The following is a 16,891-nucleotide window of genomic DNA, read 5'->3' on the forward strand; positions in this document are numbered from 1 at the left end:
ACAGACATGAAATGGGGGTATGAAAAGGTAAAGGGTGGAAAAAATAAAGCAAGCTGAAATCCTGGCTGCAGTAGTCTGTTTACAGCTCAAAGTCACTGATGTACTTTCAAGTCAGAAGACTCCACTCCCACCCTATTCAACTATGGCAACAGAGATCACACACACACACACAATTATATATATGTTGTGGGTTACATAATGAAAATGCACATTTCCTTGTTACCCTCCTACTGACAGAAGCAGGAAGCCTGTAGCATATCATCTGAGTTGTTCCCTTATTGTAATACACTTGATCAAGGTACTTACTATAAAATTGATACAGTAAAAATGACCAAGCTCTCTATATATGGGTAAATAAGCTTTGGACACAACCCTAACAAAACATTTTGCAATGAAGAGGTGGTGTGAAATTAGAATAAGATTCAACTGTTAGGATTATTCATTTTTATTGAGACTCTTGTAAAGCATACAGTCGTCATCTGTATGGAGTTTGGCCTTCAGTTTCTCCATTTTGCGTTCATCCCTCAGCAGTGTTCTGTCCTTCTTCAGGGTGCCAGTCCCATCGTCCCTTTTGTCCTCTGGTACCTCCTGGATGAGAGAGTACTCCTCATAGTTGGTGATTCCTGCAAGGCAGTGAGAGAGCGCTCAGAGATGGAGTCGTCTCATTTTGAGGCAGACACACCTGCTATTAAGTTAAAAAAAAAAAAAAAAAAAAAAAAAAAGTTTCACAGCTGCTGTGAGCAGTGGCAGGATATTGGACGGCAGCCAGAATGTGGAGTAAGACTTCAACAGGAGATAAGAAAAAAAATCTCTAAATGCACAGTGGCCTATATACATATAGTCCAGGCAAAGAGCTTTACTTTTCCTTGTCTGATTTCACCAGAGATAAACAAATGGTAATGGAAATTTATGACCCCGATAACCTCTTTGTTACAGACTCTCCAAACTATAGCAAAGTATGTGCATTCACTACAATGAACAGGAAATTTGTTTAAGGTCCTGATTATATCAGCAGAGTCAAGAGAATATGTACCACCTCAGAAGTACACACACTACACTTTTCATTCCCTATCATAAAAATGATTAGAAAAAGATGCAAGACCACAAATGAATGTCTGAAAGCAGGTAATTCCATCATCTTTTTGTATAGGATTTCAAACCCCAGAAAATCACAAAAATGCCATGACTCCAAGGGTGACACACACCTATTCTACTGCATATGGTTACGAGCAGTTCTCCCACTGTCTTTGAATCGTCCACCATGATGGTCTTAACTGCACCATCCAGCATTTTGATCTTCTGAGGTCTCTGTTTCTTCTTATACTCTAGGATATCCTGGACATAGTGACAGAAACCAATAAATTTTTAAACATCATAGGAAATCAGTTAAACATTTCAGTGGTAACTCCAAAGACCTTAAGCTCTCAACGGATGTGTATGGTCAATCTGTATGAAGTCTGAAGGGCAGGTTCAACAAGTTATGTCACAGAGTTTAAAAACAGTGAAAATGCAAAAACTTCAAGACCAATGCCATCATGATCACAACTGCACCACATGGTCATTGGAAACAGGATCTGGCCTTTCTGAGAGATCAGTATGGGACTCAGTTCTGCTTTACCCCATTACGAAGCATGTAGTAGTCCAGAGTTCTGCCAGATTCTAGCCAGATTCCTTTTCTGGGATCATCATCAGAAAGGAACAGACCGTAATCAGAAGCTGAAAAACAAAACATTTGGTTAAAACAAGTAGATTTATCAACAGCATAACCAACTCTAAATCAGTATATGACTATTTTGGATAACTAGACAAAGCCTTTTAGAAGCCTTCAGTTACAAAACAAAGTAATATCTGATTTTTATCCCCATTTATTGGTGCATATGCAGGCAAATACAAGTATCCACTGTTGAAATCATGGCACAATATGTCAGGCTCATTAAGAGATGCCATTCATGTTTAAAGCTGAAGGAGCTGTTTGAATTTCTTGACTCATGCAAAGAAGCCATTTTATTCCGCCACAGTACGGAGCTGAAGTAAAGGCCCTGAGAGAATGGAGCAAAGACAACATTTCATACTGACTAAATGTTCATGACACAGAAAACTCTCGTTAGACCATTTGAAGGGTTAAAAATGGAAACTGTACAGTTTAGACCGAATAAACATGAATGTTTGACTGTACAACTTTCTGCTGACTTCAGGCAGGCCCCCATGGTAACCGGTTTTGTTTCATATGCTCTGCTACCAGGTACATTTTGTCAAAGAATCCAGAACCATCTTGGCACTCTTCGCACGCTCGTTCCCCCCTTAGCCCTCTAATACGTCTTTAAAACTTGATGACTGAAAGGAGTACAACACATAACAATGACTGATGGGGCTGAGAACCTGCTGGAGTACACAGCATGGTGCACTGTACAACTACCATCTCTCTATGGGTATGTTACACAAATACATGTGCGGCATAAATGTGTACCATACATATTTATTAAAAAGAAAATTGAGACTATATTGGAAGTCTCCAGCTCCTGACACCAGATTTGGTATCTTAGTTTTTCATGCTTTATTAACGTCACTATGTAAAACAAGTCATCTCACCCAGTGTTTCTGGTGTAAATTGGGTGCTAAATTACAGGTAACACTAAAGCATGCAAGAACATGAAGACTGGAGAGATGCAAGAAAATCGCTTACATAGAAAGGCACAAAGAAATATGAAAGACCTAGCCCCTTGCCGGCCTTCCATAACTCCTTGGTGCACTGAACTCTCACCTTGCCCAGTCTGGGCTTCAGGGACCCGCTCCCTGATGATCCTACAGGCATCGTACACGGCCGTGGAAGGCTCAAACTGCATCGTCTTCACAACATTGCACTGCCGCACGCAGATCTTCAGCGAGAGTGCCACCATCTTGGCTGGTGGACAGAGGCACAGTTGTCTATACCTGAAGAATCAAGAGAACCAAACAACCACCTTCAATTTTTCAGCTCCTCCAAAAAAACTGCAGAGCATATTCATTAGAAACGTTCTTTAAAATTCTTTGTAAAAGAAAAACGATTAGTCAATCTGTGAAAATAAAATTCATTTCATTTGGAGGCACATCTACCCTGACAGCAAACAAGTTCTTCAATGAAGCACCAGACTCAACCTTTAAGTCCAGCAGGAATAACTGATGGCACGGTAGAAAATTACAGCAACAACTAAAGAAAATTTCACAGATTAACACTAGGATACAAACAGAGGACTTCATTTCAGATAAAATTATGCTGCATTAACAGTCCTCTGAATGGAGATCCCTCAACTGGGGACACTGAGTAAATCCACCAAATTGAATGTTCATTTACTTTAAACTCTGACAGTCAACCCAGCAGTGCTTGACTGCAGGGTGCTTTGGGGAAACTGATTTACCCAGTTTTTTCCCCTTTGAGAATTTATGAAAGCATCCAACAGCAGAGTGTCCGTACAGCAATAGATCGTGAGGACCTCCTTGGTGAAGGGCAGTAATACCGTGCCAGGGCTAAACAGATACCGGATCCATGTTCCTGACAGAGTGGACGTGCTTTGAATGCTGTATGGATGACAGACACCACGGAGGTGCGAGCGATGTGTGAAAGGGCTTATATCGATGGACCTGTGCCAGAGGAGGGTCTGTAAGATGAGTGCCGGGGGAGGGTAGTAACCTGAGGAACCATGCTTAAGTTGACTCCCATTGCCAACCTAGAAGGCACCACGCTGCTCAACTGTCCAAACTGCTTCAAAGGAGAGCTACAAAGTTGAGCCCATACACATTCTCATTTTTAAAGAAATGAACACCTTGACTTGCATCCACTTAGTCAACTGGAATATAAAAAGCAAGAAAGACTTAGCCTTCACCGACTATAAACTTTGAACTATATATAGACAGTAAAACAGTGACAGCTCTTGCAACCCTTTTGAATAGCTAAAAATTGATTCATTTTCATAAGACAGCATAAACAAAATAACTCCCACAGGTGGCTGAGTGTTACCACTGACAAATCTCAAGAAGAAAGGCACGCATATAAGTTTAAGTATTTTATTTTAATCGCCACTAAGGGAGATGTTAATTTTGTTTTAAACACGCATAAAAAATATCTTTGTTGAATAGCTGAAGCAGTGGCAATACCACTGAGATCTGTCCACCAGTGACAAAGCCTTCGGAGGCTCAGTATGCATCGTTACCAGGTAGTATAAAAGTATGGGAGCCAGACAGCATGACCCAAGGCCCAGAGGATACTGAACAACACTAATAAGGCCATCTGTGGATCCTTGTGCTAAGAGAGCTCTTACCACAGCTCCTCCAGACAGGAGGGCACATTCATGCTGGGCAGCCCCTGGCTCTTCAGAGCCTCCCCAGCAGGTAATAGTTGGGCCTCTGCAGCGGACACTTGCTGTACTCCTCTCAGTCCGGACCCTGCGCTTCTGTCTATCCGGGCGGCAAAATGAGAATCTGAAATATGGCCTTGTCTCCTCAACAGAGGATGGCCTTTGGGTCAAGGTGCAGAGTCCGAGGTCACTGCTGGATGTGGCAAGGAGGACTCGTAGTGTTTGTTAAAGGCAGCCAAATGCAGCTCATAGGAGCTTGTGTAACACTGGGAAAAGGGTAAGTGAACAGGTTGTCAGTCGCTGCATTTTCTGTCCCAGGTAGACATCTTACTTCCCCCACTCCAAAGACATTCATGAAAAAATAAAGATTAATGTTTACCAGAGAGGAAGCATGCAAACTCGCAGCTAATCAAATTACACTAAAACATTTTCCATATAAGTGAATGTAGCCCCAAGGGTTCCAAACTAAAGCAGTTGCTCATTTTTGGCTCTAACTGCCTACTGAGATCCTAATGTGCATTTGCATTTCAGTTCTTCAATGGACAGTGAGGCTACACACCTCCCGTCATAAATTTCCTCATCCCCGCTTTCATTTAAGGCTAAGGTAAATATTTAGCTGTCGCTACCTAATTATGTGAACAAGTATGTAGAGACATAAAAATGCCAATAAGATTGAGAAAGACTTGGAAGGTGATGGGGTGGGTTTAATAGTAGATGAAAGAGCCAAGTTCCACAAAAGGCCCACATGCTTGAGCTTCTTTAGGGTGTAGGTATGTCTCTGGCACTGCCAAATAACTAGGCCAGCGAGCAGTCCATGCCTATGACACCCCTCTGCTCTGCAGTCTGTCATACCTTTCGGATGCTTCATCCTCAAAATGATCTCTTCTAGTCCTGAGAACGTGGGCTGTTATGTCACTCTACAGTGATATCCGATCCCAATGCTGTTATCAATTGCAGAACATAAGTTACTACAGTGGGCTCAATTAATAATCAGGCATTCCAAAGATGCAAAACAATCAAAGAAGATGGAAATTGCAAACCAAAGGCTCCAACTTTACTACACGCAATTAATACATCGAATTTGCATGATCATCCAGCCCTCCATGGAGAATCTCAGAGTGAGCTGGAAATCTCATGCGAGTCCCCATCATGATTCTAGACCCAACTTCTATAATATGGTCTCAGTGACAGAAATGTCCCCAGTTTCACTGGCTTGTTAAAAAGCTGTGATAATTTTTGATTCTTGAAACAACTGAATACAAATTTTTTTAAAAACTCCCCACAGGTATGGAGCTGCTGTAAGTGTCAAATCAGTGTGAGAACAGTGTGCCTTTGAACATCGGCAGGTTACTGAACCAGCCACCATAATTCCAGTCAGTCTCTTAAGTGGCACAGAAGAACAGTATCAGGAGCCAAGTCTTAAGACTATACATCGACAACTGGGTCATGATTCCTCTATAGCTGACAGTGTTTTGCACCAAAAGCGGCACATGAATACACGGGGGATGGAGTGAATTACACGTTTTGTATCATCATCATCATCATCATCATCATCATATTAAGAGGTGTGTGATGTTGAGCAGATTAAGTTCTATTCAATTTATTTTTACAGAGCATTATCACACAGCGACAAGACCTGAGGAGGCCACACGGCCATCATACAAGCACCCCATGCTGACTGAAGCTGATGACCACCTGCCATGATGGACGAGATTAATTTGGTATCAAAACCAAACTGAGGGCTCCAGTGTTCTGAAACGTTGTACCTTCCTACCATGCTGTGCTGATCATACTGCCATTTCCCTGTGCTGATACCATCACTGTGAAGCCACATTTGTTTTTGTATTTCTGCCCAGCATCCCTGAGGCCCATCGAATGAATGAATTGCGGTCAATATGCTGCTATATCTTAGCTAAGCTGCTGTGCCAGAGGGTCGCATCCCAAGGTCACCGTAGGATGGGCAGAGAGCAAGCACACACACACCAGCAGCCTGCTGCTCTGCTCCTCGTGGCCACTTGGCACTCACACCGCAGGCAGTATGAGACGGACTGCTGCTCGTGGTGTCGAAGCACCTCGAGCTGGAAGATGTTTCCAGGGGGCAGATGGAGGAGTGAATCGTGTGGAAGGCTGCCATGGTGCAAGAGACAGGCGTCTCGGAGCCTGGGATTCAGCCACACTACTTAAGTGACTCATTCAGCAGCCCCCTTACTCAAGCCCTCTTACTCACACCCCCTTACAGCCTCCCACAGAGTCGCGCTGCTATCCCTGGGCAGTATTTCTACAGACACTTGTGTGTCCTGCCACAAATATGCTACTTTAACACAAATCTTTATTGCTTAGGCACAGAAAACAATGGTCATAAAAATTCTAGACATAAAAATAAGTCCCACAGTTCCGACATAAAACTCAGTTACAATTACATTAAGCTTGTACAAAAAGGCAAAAATTGTCATTTCCTATGACAGCAGCTCAAAAACCAGAGATGAACCGTAAAGAACAGCAAACCCAAAGTGCTTGACTGCTCAAATCCTAATGTTTGTAATTGTTTTTTGAAACCTTTAATATTCACATTTATATTTATCTAGCAGACACGTTTCTCCAAAGCGACTTCCAGTGGATACTATGTAGTGTTATCAGGCCACACACCTTATTCACCGCAGTGACTTACACTGCTAGATACACTACTTACACTGGGTCACTCATCCATCCATCAGTGGAACACTCTCTCTCTCTCTCTCTCTCTCTCTCTCTCTCTCTCTCTCTCTCTCTCTCTCTCTCTCTCTCTCTCTCTCTCTCTCTCTCTCTCTCTCTCTCTCTCTCTCTCTCTCTCTCTCTCTCTCTCTCTCTCTCTCTCTCTCTCTCTCTCTCTCTCTCTCTCTCTCTCTCTCTCTCTCTCTCTCTCTCTCTCTCTCTCTCTCTCTCTCTCTCTCTCTCTCTCTCTCTCTCTCGGAACCTGAACAGTACGTCTTTGGATTGTGGGAGGAAACCGGAGCACCGGAAGGAAACCCACGCAGACACGGGGAGAACATGCAAACTCCACAGAGACTGAGCGGGGATTGAACCCACGTCCTCTCGCACCACCCAAGCGCTGAGAGACAGCAGCAGTACTCACTGTGCCACCCGATGAGCGAAACCACAAGCGGGACCAGAAGTGCAGGGTCTTGGAAGGTGAACAAAGTGTACAGAAAGTCGCAACAGACAGAAATGCCACATAGGGCTCCTTCCTCACCACCCTTCAACACTCAGAGGCATGCCACTTGAAAAGAATGCAGCAGCAGCATTGCATTCCATTGTTTCAAAGACCCTGTCGTAACATTGACATGTGTTATGATGGCAGTTAAAGCATTCCACATGCACGCATGCCCTCACAGTGCTTAAGTACTGGTGGCTGGACAAATTGGGGCTGCCCCGTGAAACAAGAAATGACCGATCCAACTGTCTGCAGTTTTCTCCAGTTACGTAATGTAATGTGTTACCTTGGACAGTCCTCCTTTCTTACATTTGCTATTTTAACACATTGCTCACAAAATCCATGTTACTTTCTTTTAGCAGCAGAGAGGAAAGCATAGGCATCTGATTGGAAGATCTATGAGGGCTGAGGAACTGTACGATGGAAATTCAATGGAATACCGCGCTGCATGATGGGATGGGAGGAAGGGCATATCGGGTTATCAACGCATACATTTTTAATGACTACAACAGAGGCAGGGGAGCTTTCAGGTGCCATTACCTACATGTGTTTTGAAGCTGGTACTGCATACCATATGCAATTGTCAGCTCAGTTTGAATACTGTGCTTTTTGAGAACATGGCAGGGCCCATGGCCAGGTGTGCACACTCAACTGTTAATGAGAGATGACTCATTTCACCCCTCAGGTTCATATCAAACCCACTGCTTTTACCCACTGTCTAGTATTTAAGGCCTGCTGACCTCCCAGGTCCTGGTAATCATTCTAGATAACTCTCCATTACTGCAACACTGCAAGGCTGATCATCAGGAAAGGGACCATGGTGGATGAGAGCCATGGTGAACCACTGAGACGCCCACACAGGAGCACCTGTTCAGACAAGGACCTCGCTCGGTGCCTTGTACAAAACTGAGACCAGAGGCAATTGGAGCAGTAATGATTCCTCTCCTTTCTCAAGGGGGGGGGGGGGGGGAAAAAAAAAAAAAAAAAAAAAAAAAAAAAAAAAAAAAAAAGCTTCTCTGCAAAGGGTGGTAAGGTTGCGCTAAAAATACCCTGCAAAATAGAACATCCTCCACTACTGCTTCACACGGTTCCTCTGAGATATCAGTAATAAATAGATAACTCATTTTCAGCCTGCTTAACAGGTATTACAACAGCAAATCTTTCAAATGACTTTAAAGGACATGCAGATCTAGCCACCTAGAATTTTTAATGATCAAGAGACCCCCGTCATGTGCACAAATCTGCTACAGATATCTGTGCTGTAGAAAACAGGAAAAATATATATATCTGGGCCAATGCACTTATCTCCTCTGTTCATACTTCAGCCTGCTTTTAGAGGATTCATGAGAGTCAGCTCATGCGGTACTCGGCCAAAGTCACAACACTATCAGTCTGCTGCAGGAGACCTTAACCTGTGCGAAGAGCATCCCAAGGTCAGAGAGCAACCCGTTGTGTGTCAAGACAGCAGGAGCCAGGAGCCCATCTGCTGCACCACACCTGTGCTCGAGACAAGCGGCAGTTCCAGGAACTGAGTGCTGTAGCCTGCAGGTAACCCAGACTCTGCGGGTTCTGAGGTCACACCCCTGGCAGGCCAACGGGAACCCAAGTATTGACCCTGCAGGCTTTCATCAAACATGTACTGCCAACATGCATCTCATTACCAAGGAATGCAATACAAGGACTTTGAGCTGCTACAGCTGAGCTTTTCTATTGCTACACGACATAACGTCTCTGTATATAGCAGTAACTGAGAAGCCAGTGCACAAAAGGAACAATTGGCCACCAGTGTTAGTATTAAACAGTATTAAGTGCAACTTGCTTACTACTACTGTTACAGAAGTGAAGGCTTAAGCTACTTTTTCCAAATAGTACAGCATTATAGTGAACTGCTGGATTGCTTTCTTCATGACACAAATTCCATGCATAAATGTCACATTCATATACCGCTACACAAAAAAGGAAAAAGGGCAGCAAGTAATGCAGTGGTTAACCTGGTAGCCTTGGAATCTGAAGGTTCCCAGTTGAAATCCCACTCCATCTTTAGTACCCTGAACAAGGCACTAAATCTGAAAACAGAGTAACACAACCCTGCTTTATGAATGAGTAAATCACTGTAAAGCAGATTATCTAATACTGTAGGTCACCTTGGAAAAATGAGTCAAAGTAGTAAAGGTTATTAATAATAAATGCAATACTTCACAGAAGAGTAGAGATGATTACAGAGAGACTGTCCTTTGGGTCAGTACAGAAGGGTGATCAGACAGCAGCAGTCGGTCATCCCAGCCACCAGCATTTGCTGTGTACCACATGAGGTCACCGAGTTGGACTTAATCACCAGCCTATGTTCTCCAGCCCAAGGGGGGGAGGGGCTGTGGGGGATTATCATGCAAAATGGGGCGGCGTAATGAGATCCTTTCCACGAGCTCCCTGGAATGCTGACCGAGTTAGAGCGCTGCTTCACTCGGTACACATGGCCAGCCTAGCTAATCTGTCCTCATGCCCAGCCAGCTGTATTCGCTGAATTAACATCCAGCTGTGAAGGCGGAGGTTGGGAAATTTCATATATATGTGGCCAGAAAATGATCAAGGATCCATTCGTGTTATTTTCTGGGCCCCCCATAAAAAATTGCATGGGGACTAGTCAGTATGGTGAAAAAGGGAAAACATCCTATTCCACATAGCACCCCGTTCCACAAGCAGTTAGAACCAGTTTAAAGGAAGTCAAACAGTAAAAAATGTTCAATTAAATGCAAAGCAGTGAGGAGGGGAAGCAGCTGCTTTAATACCTCTCATATCCACAAGCATTGTTTATCTGCAAGGGGTCTCACGAAGCTTCTCTGACTGAAGACATCACTTACGAGCAGCTGCTTGCGAGCACAGCTGGATAGAAAAATCCGGAAGCCCACCGGTCTCCTTTAAAGAACTACCTCTAGATCAATCTGCACAGCAACTTTCAGGAACAAGCAGAAAAATCAGACAGTGCAGCCCCAGAAGAAAAGGGAAAAAGCACACACCACATGGAATTAAAGACAGACAACTTTAACTTCTGCTCTTCTGTTATATTCCACTGACTGATTGAGAAAGATTTAAATAGATAATGCAGTGGCTTGTAACATAAAAGGAATTTTATTACCCCCCAATACTTCAGAAGAAGGGAGGGAGGGAGGGGGGAAAAAAATGAAAAAGATCAGCAACCGTTTGAGCCGTGGGGATCAGGGTCAAATAATTCAAGGTATTGAATGTAATAGTGATTAATGAGGGCTTGTGGGATTCTTAAAAAGATGAGAACAATCACTGTGGTCTCTGACACCCACACAAAGCATCGTTCCAGTGGGTGTTGGAGTGGTGCACTACTACACCCTCAGGCAGTGGTGTTCACAGCCGTGGTTGTGGCCTCTCCACATGCCACTCTCAGTCCTTACATACCACAGTAACGTGGAGCGACAGACCGTTCACTCTCCCTCTGGGAAAGGCCTCACTCGGTGCTCTTCATGTGAACACATTCACGGAACGGATGGCATCTTCGCAGCGGTGCTACCGTGCCCGAGGCCTGTAGTCCAGCAGTTTTTCGGGCTCGCTGTAAAACGCTGGCTCGAGAGTTCCGTTACACCACTTTAACGAAAAGAGTCTTATTGAATCAAGTCACCCCGCATCAAGTTGGAACAAAGTCCACAGACCATGCGTCCGACACGAGAGCTGGAGTGTCAAGTACGAGTTTGTGAAAATGAACAAGACATCTGGCAAGATAATGAATAATTAAGAACCTGAGGCAGTGGGGATGGTTCCACAATCACAGCATCCCCATACGGCACACAACCGTGCATCTGACAGTCTGTTACAGGTGTGTATGCATGTGTGCAATGGTATATAATGGTATACCATTATAAAATAAGAACTTACCTAGTTTAACTTGATCTTATGGTTTGTAAACAGTACCTGCAGGATCATTAAATGCTTGTAATAGCGGCTGTGACTGTGCTGCTCACAGGTACCATAAGAGGCTGAAGGTATGTGTATCGATCTCATATGGTATGACATGCCATTGAAGCACTACTTCTATTGCATGCTCCCCTGCCCTTTCTATCTTTTCAATGCACTGCTAACTATTTATATGGCAGCAGTAAAAATCTTTGTGGCAATAATGCAAAGCACACCATGAAGTGTATATCATGTTTTTGTTCATAGCTGCTGGCACGCTGTCAGCCCAAGGTTGTATGCGAGGTTCCTAATGCCCCTCCACAGCAAGTCTTGAAGATCTGGTGACTCCAATGCCAGGAACCTATACACCACAGTGTTGGTTTAGCCCCCAGCCTCTACTCCGGCCAATGGTGTCGGTGAGAAGTTAACCGTCCAAGGAAAGGGTGCTTTTGGAGTCTTTGTTTGGTGACACTTTGTTGATGGTTATGTTAAAAGCAGCAGGCCAAGACTCCTGTAGATAACCTCCGTTCACCAAACACTTGCCTCCCTAACAACTTATACACCTTCCGGGAGCTGTATATCCACAGACCTAAGGAGAGAGTCGCATTTAAGAAAAAGCTCGACTGCATTGCCCTTAAACCTTTTTATAGCGTTACACAGTAAAAACATGACTGATGTTTTTCATCATGCATCTTTTGCATTTAAATATTTTTTGGAAAACAGGCAGATAAATGTAAACTAGAGCACTGGTGTTCTGCAGCGAGGATGCCATATTAATGTATTATGTCATTTATAATTTAATCAAAAATACAAGTTCCTTCACTCTGCATCAGGCTGCACATCACAGCCATTTTTTTAAAACCTGAAGTTTGCACTCTGTCCTCAGACTTGCAGATGTAGTGAGTGGGAGGAGACTAATGAGAGCCCCTGTTGACAAAATATTTTGGCATCATCCACCTAGCCTTCCCGTCACTATGACTACCATACCCACATAATAATGTGGGACTAATGCTATCAAGGCTGCGAAAATGAACACACCGAAACTGAAATATGCTCAGAGATTCAAAAATCAAGCATGACACTATCTACTTAGAGAACACAGCTGGGAGAATGAGATGCCAGTTTATCTTTCACAAACGCTAGGAAATTAACCTTGATAAAGAGTGAAACCGTAAACTACAATTACTCCGGAAAGCTAAACACAGTATCTTGCATGTTACTGAATCTCAAACTTCCGGAGCCTCTACTAGGACCAGAGGCGTTACACACTTTTCCTTAGATCTACTGGAACTTACTACTAGTATTCAACAAAAATTTGCTAAATTTCCACATGCTGTGGAAGACAGGTAAACCAAAAAGGGATAAAGCTAATATATGCCACAGTGCATAGAATCTGGAATGCAAAGCCTAATTACTGCATAGTGGCAGGTTTAGACTCCATGTGGAAAATGATGGATTAGGGTAGCAGATACCTGGAAATGCATCAGTGAAAGGCTTTGGCTGATTGTTTCCTGGCCAACCTCATTTCTGAGACAGGTTTTGACTGTCAAAAATCAAGTCTGGAGATAGTAGCATTTATATAGAAAAATTTGAAATCAAGAATTAGATCAAGAAAGGACTTTACCAAATTAACATGAAAGTCAAGTTTAACAACTTTTTTTTTTTTTTTAATAAAAATTGAGTTTAACATCACTAGCACAGTTGGAGAAAGTACACATTTACAGTGTGAAACAGCTACAACATAACATCCACTGAAAAGCTCCAAGTAAAAAGCTAGTAACACTTTTCAAAATGTATTTCATAAAAGAATGCATATTGAAGCTTTAGTAAACAGAAGCTGCTCTTTCTAATAAAGTGCTTGCCATGACAGCATGATGCAGCGGTACTTCAGTAGTCATCATCACCGATGACTGCCTAAGCGATGCGGCACGAGTGAACTTCGCACTAAAGGTCAGAGACCTAAAAAGTCGATCTAATGTCAGCCACCTGCTCAGCGGCTCCTGGTACCCAAACTCGCACAGCAGCGAGCCTTAATGTCATGTGAAACCACGACACGCCAGGCCTCGGCCCCAGATTCCCATTGCTCAGTACGGAACTGAGACCAGGACCAAAACGCTGCCGCTGACCAGGGTCAGGCGCCACGAGCAAATTGCTGCCTCAGAAACAAGCTCGGCCAGAAAACAAAGCAAAACATGGCACAGCACGAGAAGAAAGCAACCACACCAAAACAGAAATAATAGCAGGGAGATAAAACACTCAAGCCAAACTCCCCAGACACAATCCGATAGCTTTTTCCCCTCTTCTAATGATACCGGAGTGTTATGTATCCAAAGCAAGAGGAAATTAGGTAATCGTCAGAAGCAAAAGTGCACAAGAAGCATGGCCATTTAAAAACAAACAGTCCCGATATTCCATTTGGCTCTTTCCTTAACGGGAACGGAAAGAAGCTTGCTGCGTCTAAATAAGCTGGGAAAGGTATGAGCAGTGCAAAAAGGAAGGACTTTCCCTTTGAAAAACAATTTGAGGGATTTCTGCCGCAGTTGCAAGGCAACCCACCGACAGATCCGTTACACAAAACATCTCACTCCTACGGTACCTAATCACACTGAGCGATAACAAGCATGGGCAACTGCAGAATTTCCCCACAGGCCTTCATGGACATGTCAAACCGCTTCGCTTCCCTGCATCTCAAAAAACGCTGCTCAAGTAGAAACGGCTTGGAAAGCCCAAGAGCAACACCTGAACAATTACATAATTTTTATGATTAGTTTATAGACATGGCGTGTAAAAAAACTAAGACTATTTGATTCCCCCGAGTGGGCAACCTGGGAGTAACAGGTCGCTGTGCAACTAGGTAATGACATGCAGAGCATTACACAACTGATACAGGCACAGCAATGTTGGCTCATGGAAAGTCCACAACACTGTCTCTTTCTACATTCATCTTCCATCCATGCAAGTCCCTTAAGTTCACATTTCAGGTGCTTCTACTGTGCAAAAAAGTTCCTGAAGGCAAAAAAAAGCAGATGAACAGACGCTGCTTGCCGAATAGATGATTTAACAGCAGGATGACAAAGGCTGATGAAGCTGAAGCAAAATGTGCTGCTATAGGGCATAAGAAATACTGACTACTTTGAAAGCAGAGGCAACAACACTGTACAATGTTAACTGACATGTAGGATGGGATGAAGCATTACTCCAATCTGCAGTCAAACTGGTGTTAAAAGATGTAACCGTTTTACCTTGTAAAATCTAGTGATGTAAGAAATACGTTTCATTCTATGAATCAGGCAAATTGTAGATGAGCCCACATAACTGAATAATTACATTACTTTGGGATGATCATTTTTAGGCTACCGAATTTGTCCAAGTCCTGCATTTTCAAAGCAGACTGCTGTCGGGGGTCTCTCAGAACACCCCACCAAATCTTCGACTCTACAAAAAAACAGCGAGAATTATCCTGACAAATTTCATTATGAACTGCACACAACAGCATTAGCTCTTTTAAACCGCTGGAGGATTCATTTGTAAGCTTCTACTGTAAAACAAGATTTCCTGCCGCCATCTGTCTACCGACCAAAAATAAATACAATCATTTGATTCAAGGTGATCATTTAGTCTGCGTTAGTCCCAGTAAAGGTCCTAATGACCACACACAGACAGAGTGCAGAGCACAACTGCAGTGCTGGACACATCCGGAAATAACAGCCGATCATTTGCTCGGCATCTGAACGAACTGCAAAGAGTCTGTGTAAGAGATCCGATCCAGGGAGTCAACAGCCCGTGAATATAGAGCCAGAAGCACATCACACCTCCCCACAGAGTCCTCCAGGGCAGAGGCCACTCGAAAGCAGAAGCTCCGGCTACCCTCTCGGAGCAGAGAACCTCTCCGGGTGTCACAGCGATGGAGGAAATGGCACGTTACACTCGTAGGCTATGCAAGCCGGACGTGATGTCTGAGTGCGTGCAGACTTGCGGCCGGAGGGTGTGAAGGAGGCCACAGCGTCTCTTCGCACTTTCCAAGCTCAGTATTTCATGCTCCACTTCTGCATGTTGCCCTGGCAACCACAGAGCGGGTGAATCTCAGCCATCGTTTGCTTCCGTCAGCACGTCACACTCCAGGGCTCTTTCCTTGGCAAAGCAATCCCATGTATAAAACGGACATCATTTAAGGGAACAGCCACTTGGCATTGTTGAACATTGTCGAACATTGTCAAGTATGGCAAGCACCTCAACTAACCAAACATGTTATAATCTTGGAAAGTTGGATGTTTGAACATCAAAAACAGACCGTACTAAATGTAAACAAACCTTTAAATTCCTTTAAGAATTAAGTAAAACATGCTACATCATAACCTTCCTGCAGAGGTGAAACATTTCCTGTAAAAGAATCTTGGCCTTACCTTTCTGCTGGGGCAAATGTAGTCAATGATCACCGCAGATATTTACAGCTGAAATGAAATAAATGAGTTGTTAGAAACAAAGCAGAGCATGGGCCAAAAACACAGTGCTCAATACCTCTTTGCGAGAAAATTCAATTCATCATGCAATATGCAGTCGCTGCAAAGGGTTATGAAGAACATGACTGTATGTTGCCAGAACACACAAAAAAACTCAGCTTCTTAAAGTCAGCAATCTAGACATCAAATCATAAATATCTTCTCAGCTTGCTCAGTTCAATCAACCAATCTATGCTGTAATTCAATCAATTAACCTTTTGTGTGTCTGATCCTGTGCCTGCAAACAAAGACCATTTGTTATCTGAAAGAGTCAGCTGACCACCGCAGGAGTAATCCCAGCCCTCGGCGAGTGCAGCTTTCGCAGGCTCACTTGGAATTAATCAGTGTCATCGTCAATTAAATTAATACAAACTGGGGGACCTGAGAGACGGCAGGATCCATTGGATGCAAGACTACAATGTCATGCTTTTGGTTCTCTTCTTCTAACAAAGAATCAGATACTTACATATTCCGATAGGTATAGCAAATTTCTTAAAATAATAAAAAAAAAAGTACCTTACTGTTAACACTAACCCTCTCACTATCAATAACTGCTTGTCCCATTCAGGACTACCAGCATACATTATGATTAAGTGCACACCCTGGACAGGATGGTAGACCTTGGAAAGGTTGCCATACACAGACACACACACTAAGGCCAGAAACCAGATCACTTAGAAGAAAAAACACACCAACACAGGACAATATGCAGACTCTACATATATCGAGTGGCAATTAAACCGATGTGCACCTCTGTGAAGCACCAGTTACATGTAGAGCAAATTAACTGGAATCAAAATGACAATGAATACAAGTGTTTATTCAAATGGGATATTAACAAGAGGCCAGGTTTACACCAGTTTGCCTACTCTCAATTTAATCCAGTCACATCGCATTTTAAAAGCATTTTTTTTTTTATTTTAGAACGGGCAGGCATACGTTTGAGCTTCCTG

General features: G+C 43.4%; 1 protein-coding gene across 3 annotated transcripts in view; it reads right to left on the reverse strand.

Annotated features, from left to right (window-relative positions):
• The window catches only part of tln2b (talin 2b), an 86,725-nt gene that overhangs the window by 40,504 nt on the left and 29,330 nt on the right, over window positions 1-16,891 (reverse strand). For 2 of the 3 annotated variants that reach the window (XM_018763744.2, XM_029256173.1), the window contains exons 2-6: window positions 15,843-15,890; window positions 2,762-2,931; window positions 1,619-1,716; window positions 1,206-1,335; window positions 471-623 (exon numbers count right to left, since the gene is read on the reverse strand). In XM_018763744.2, the coding sequence (XP_018619260.1) occupies window positions 471-623; window positions 1,206-1,335; window positions 1,619-1,716; window positions 2,762-2,897 (517 nt within the window). In that variant the 5' untranslated portion in view covers window positions 2,898-2,931; window positions 15,843-15,890. The remainder of the gene's footprint in view (window positions 1-470; window positions 624-1,205; window positions 1,336-1,618; window positions 1,717-2,761; window positions 2,932-15,842; window positions 15,891-16,891) is intronic. The other variant, XM_018763743.2, reaches the window with a different exon arrangement.

This window comes from Scleropages formosus, chromosome 11, assembly GCF_900964775.1.
Source record: "Scleropages formosus chromosome 11, fSclFor1.1, whole genome shotgun sequence".
Lineage (NCBI taxonomy): Eukaryota > Metazoa > Chordata > Actinopteri > Osteoglossiformes > Osteoglossidae > Scleropages > Scleropages formosus.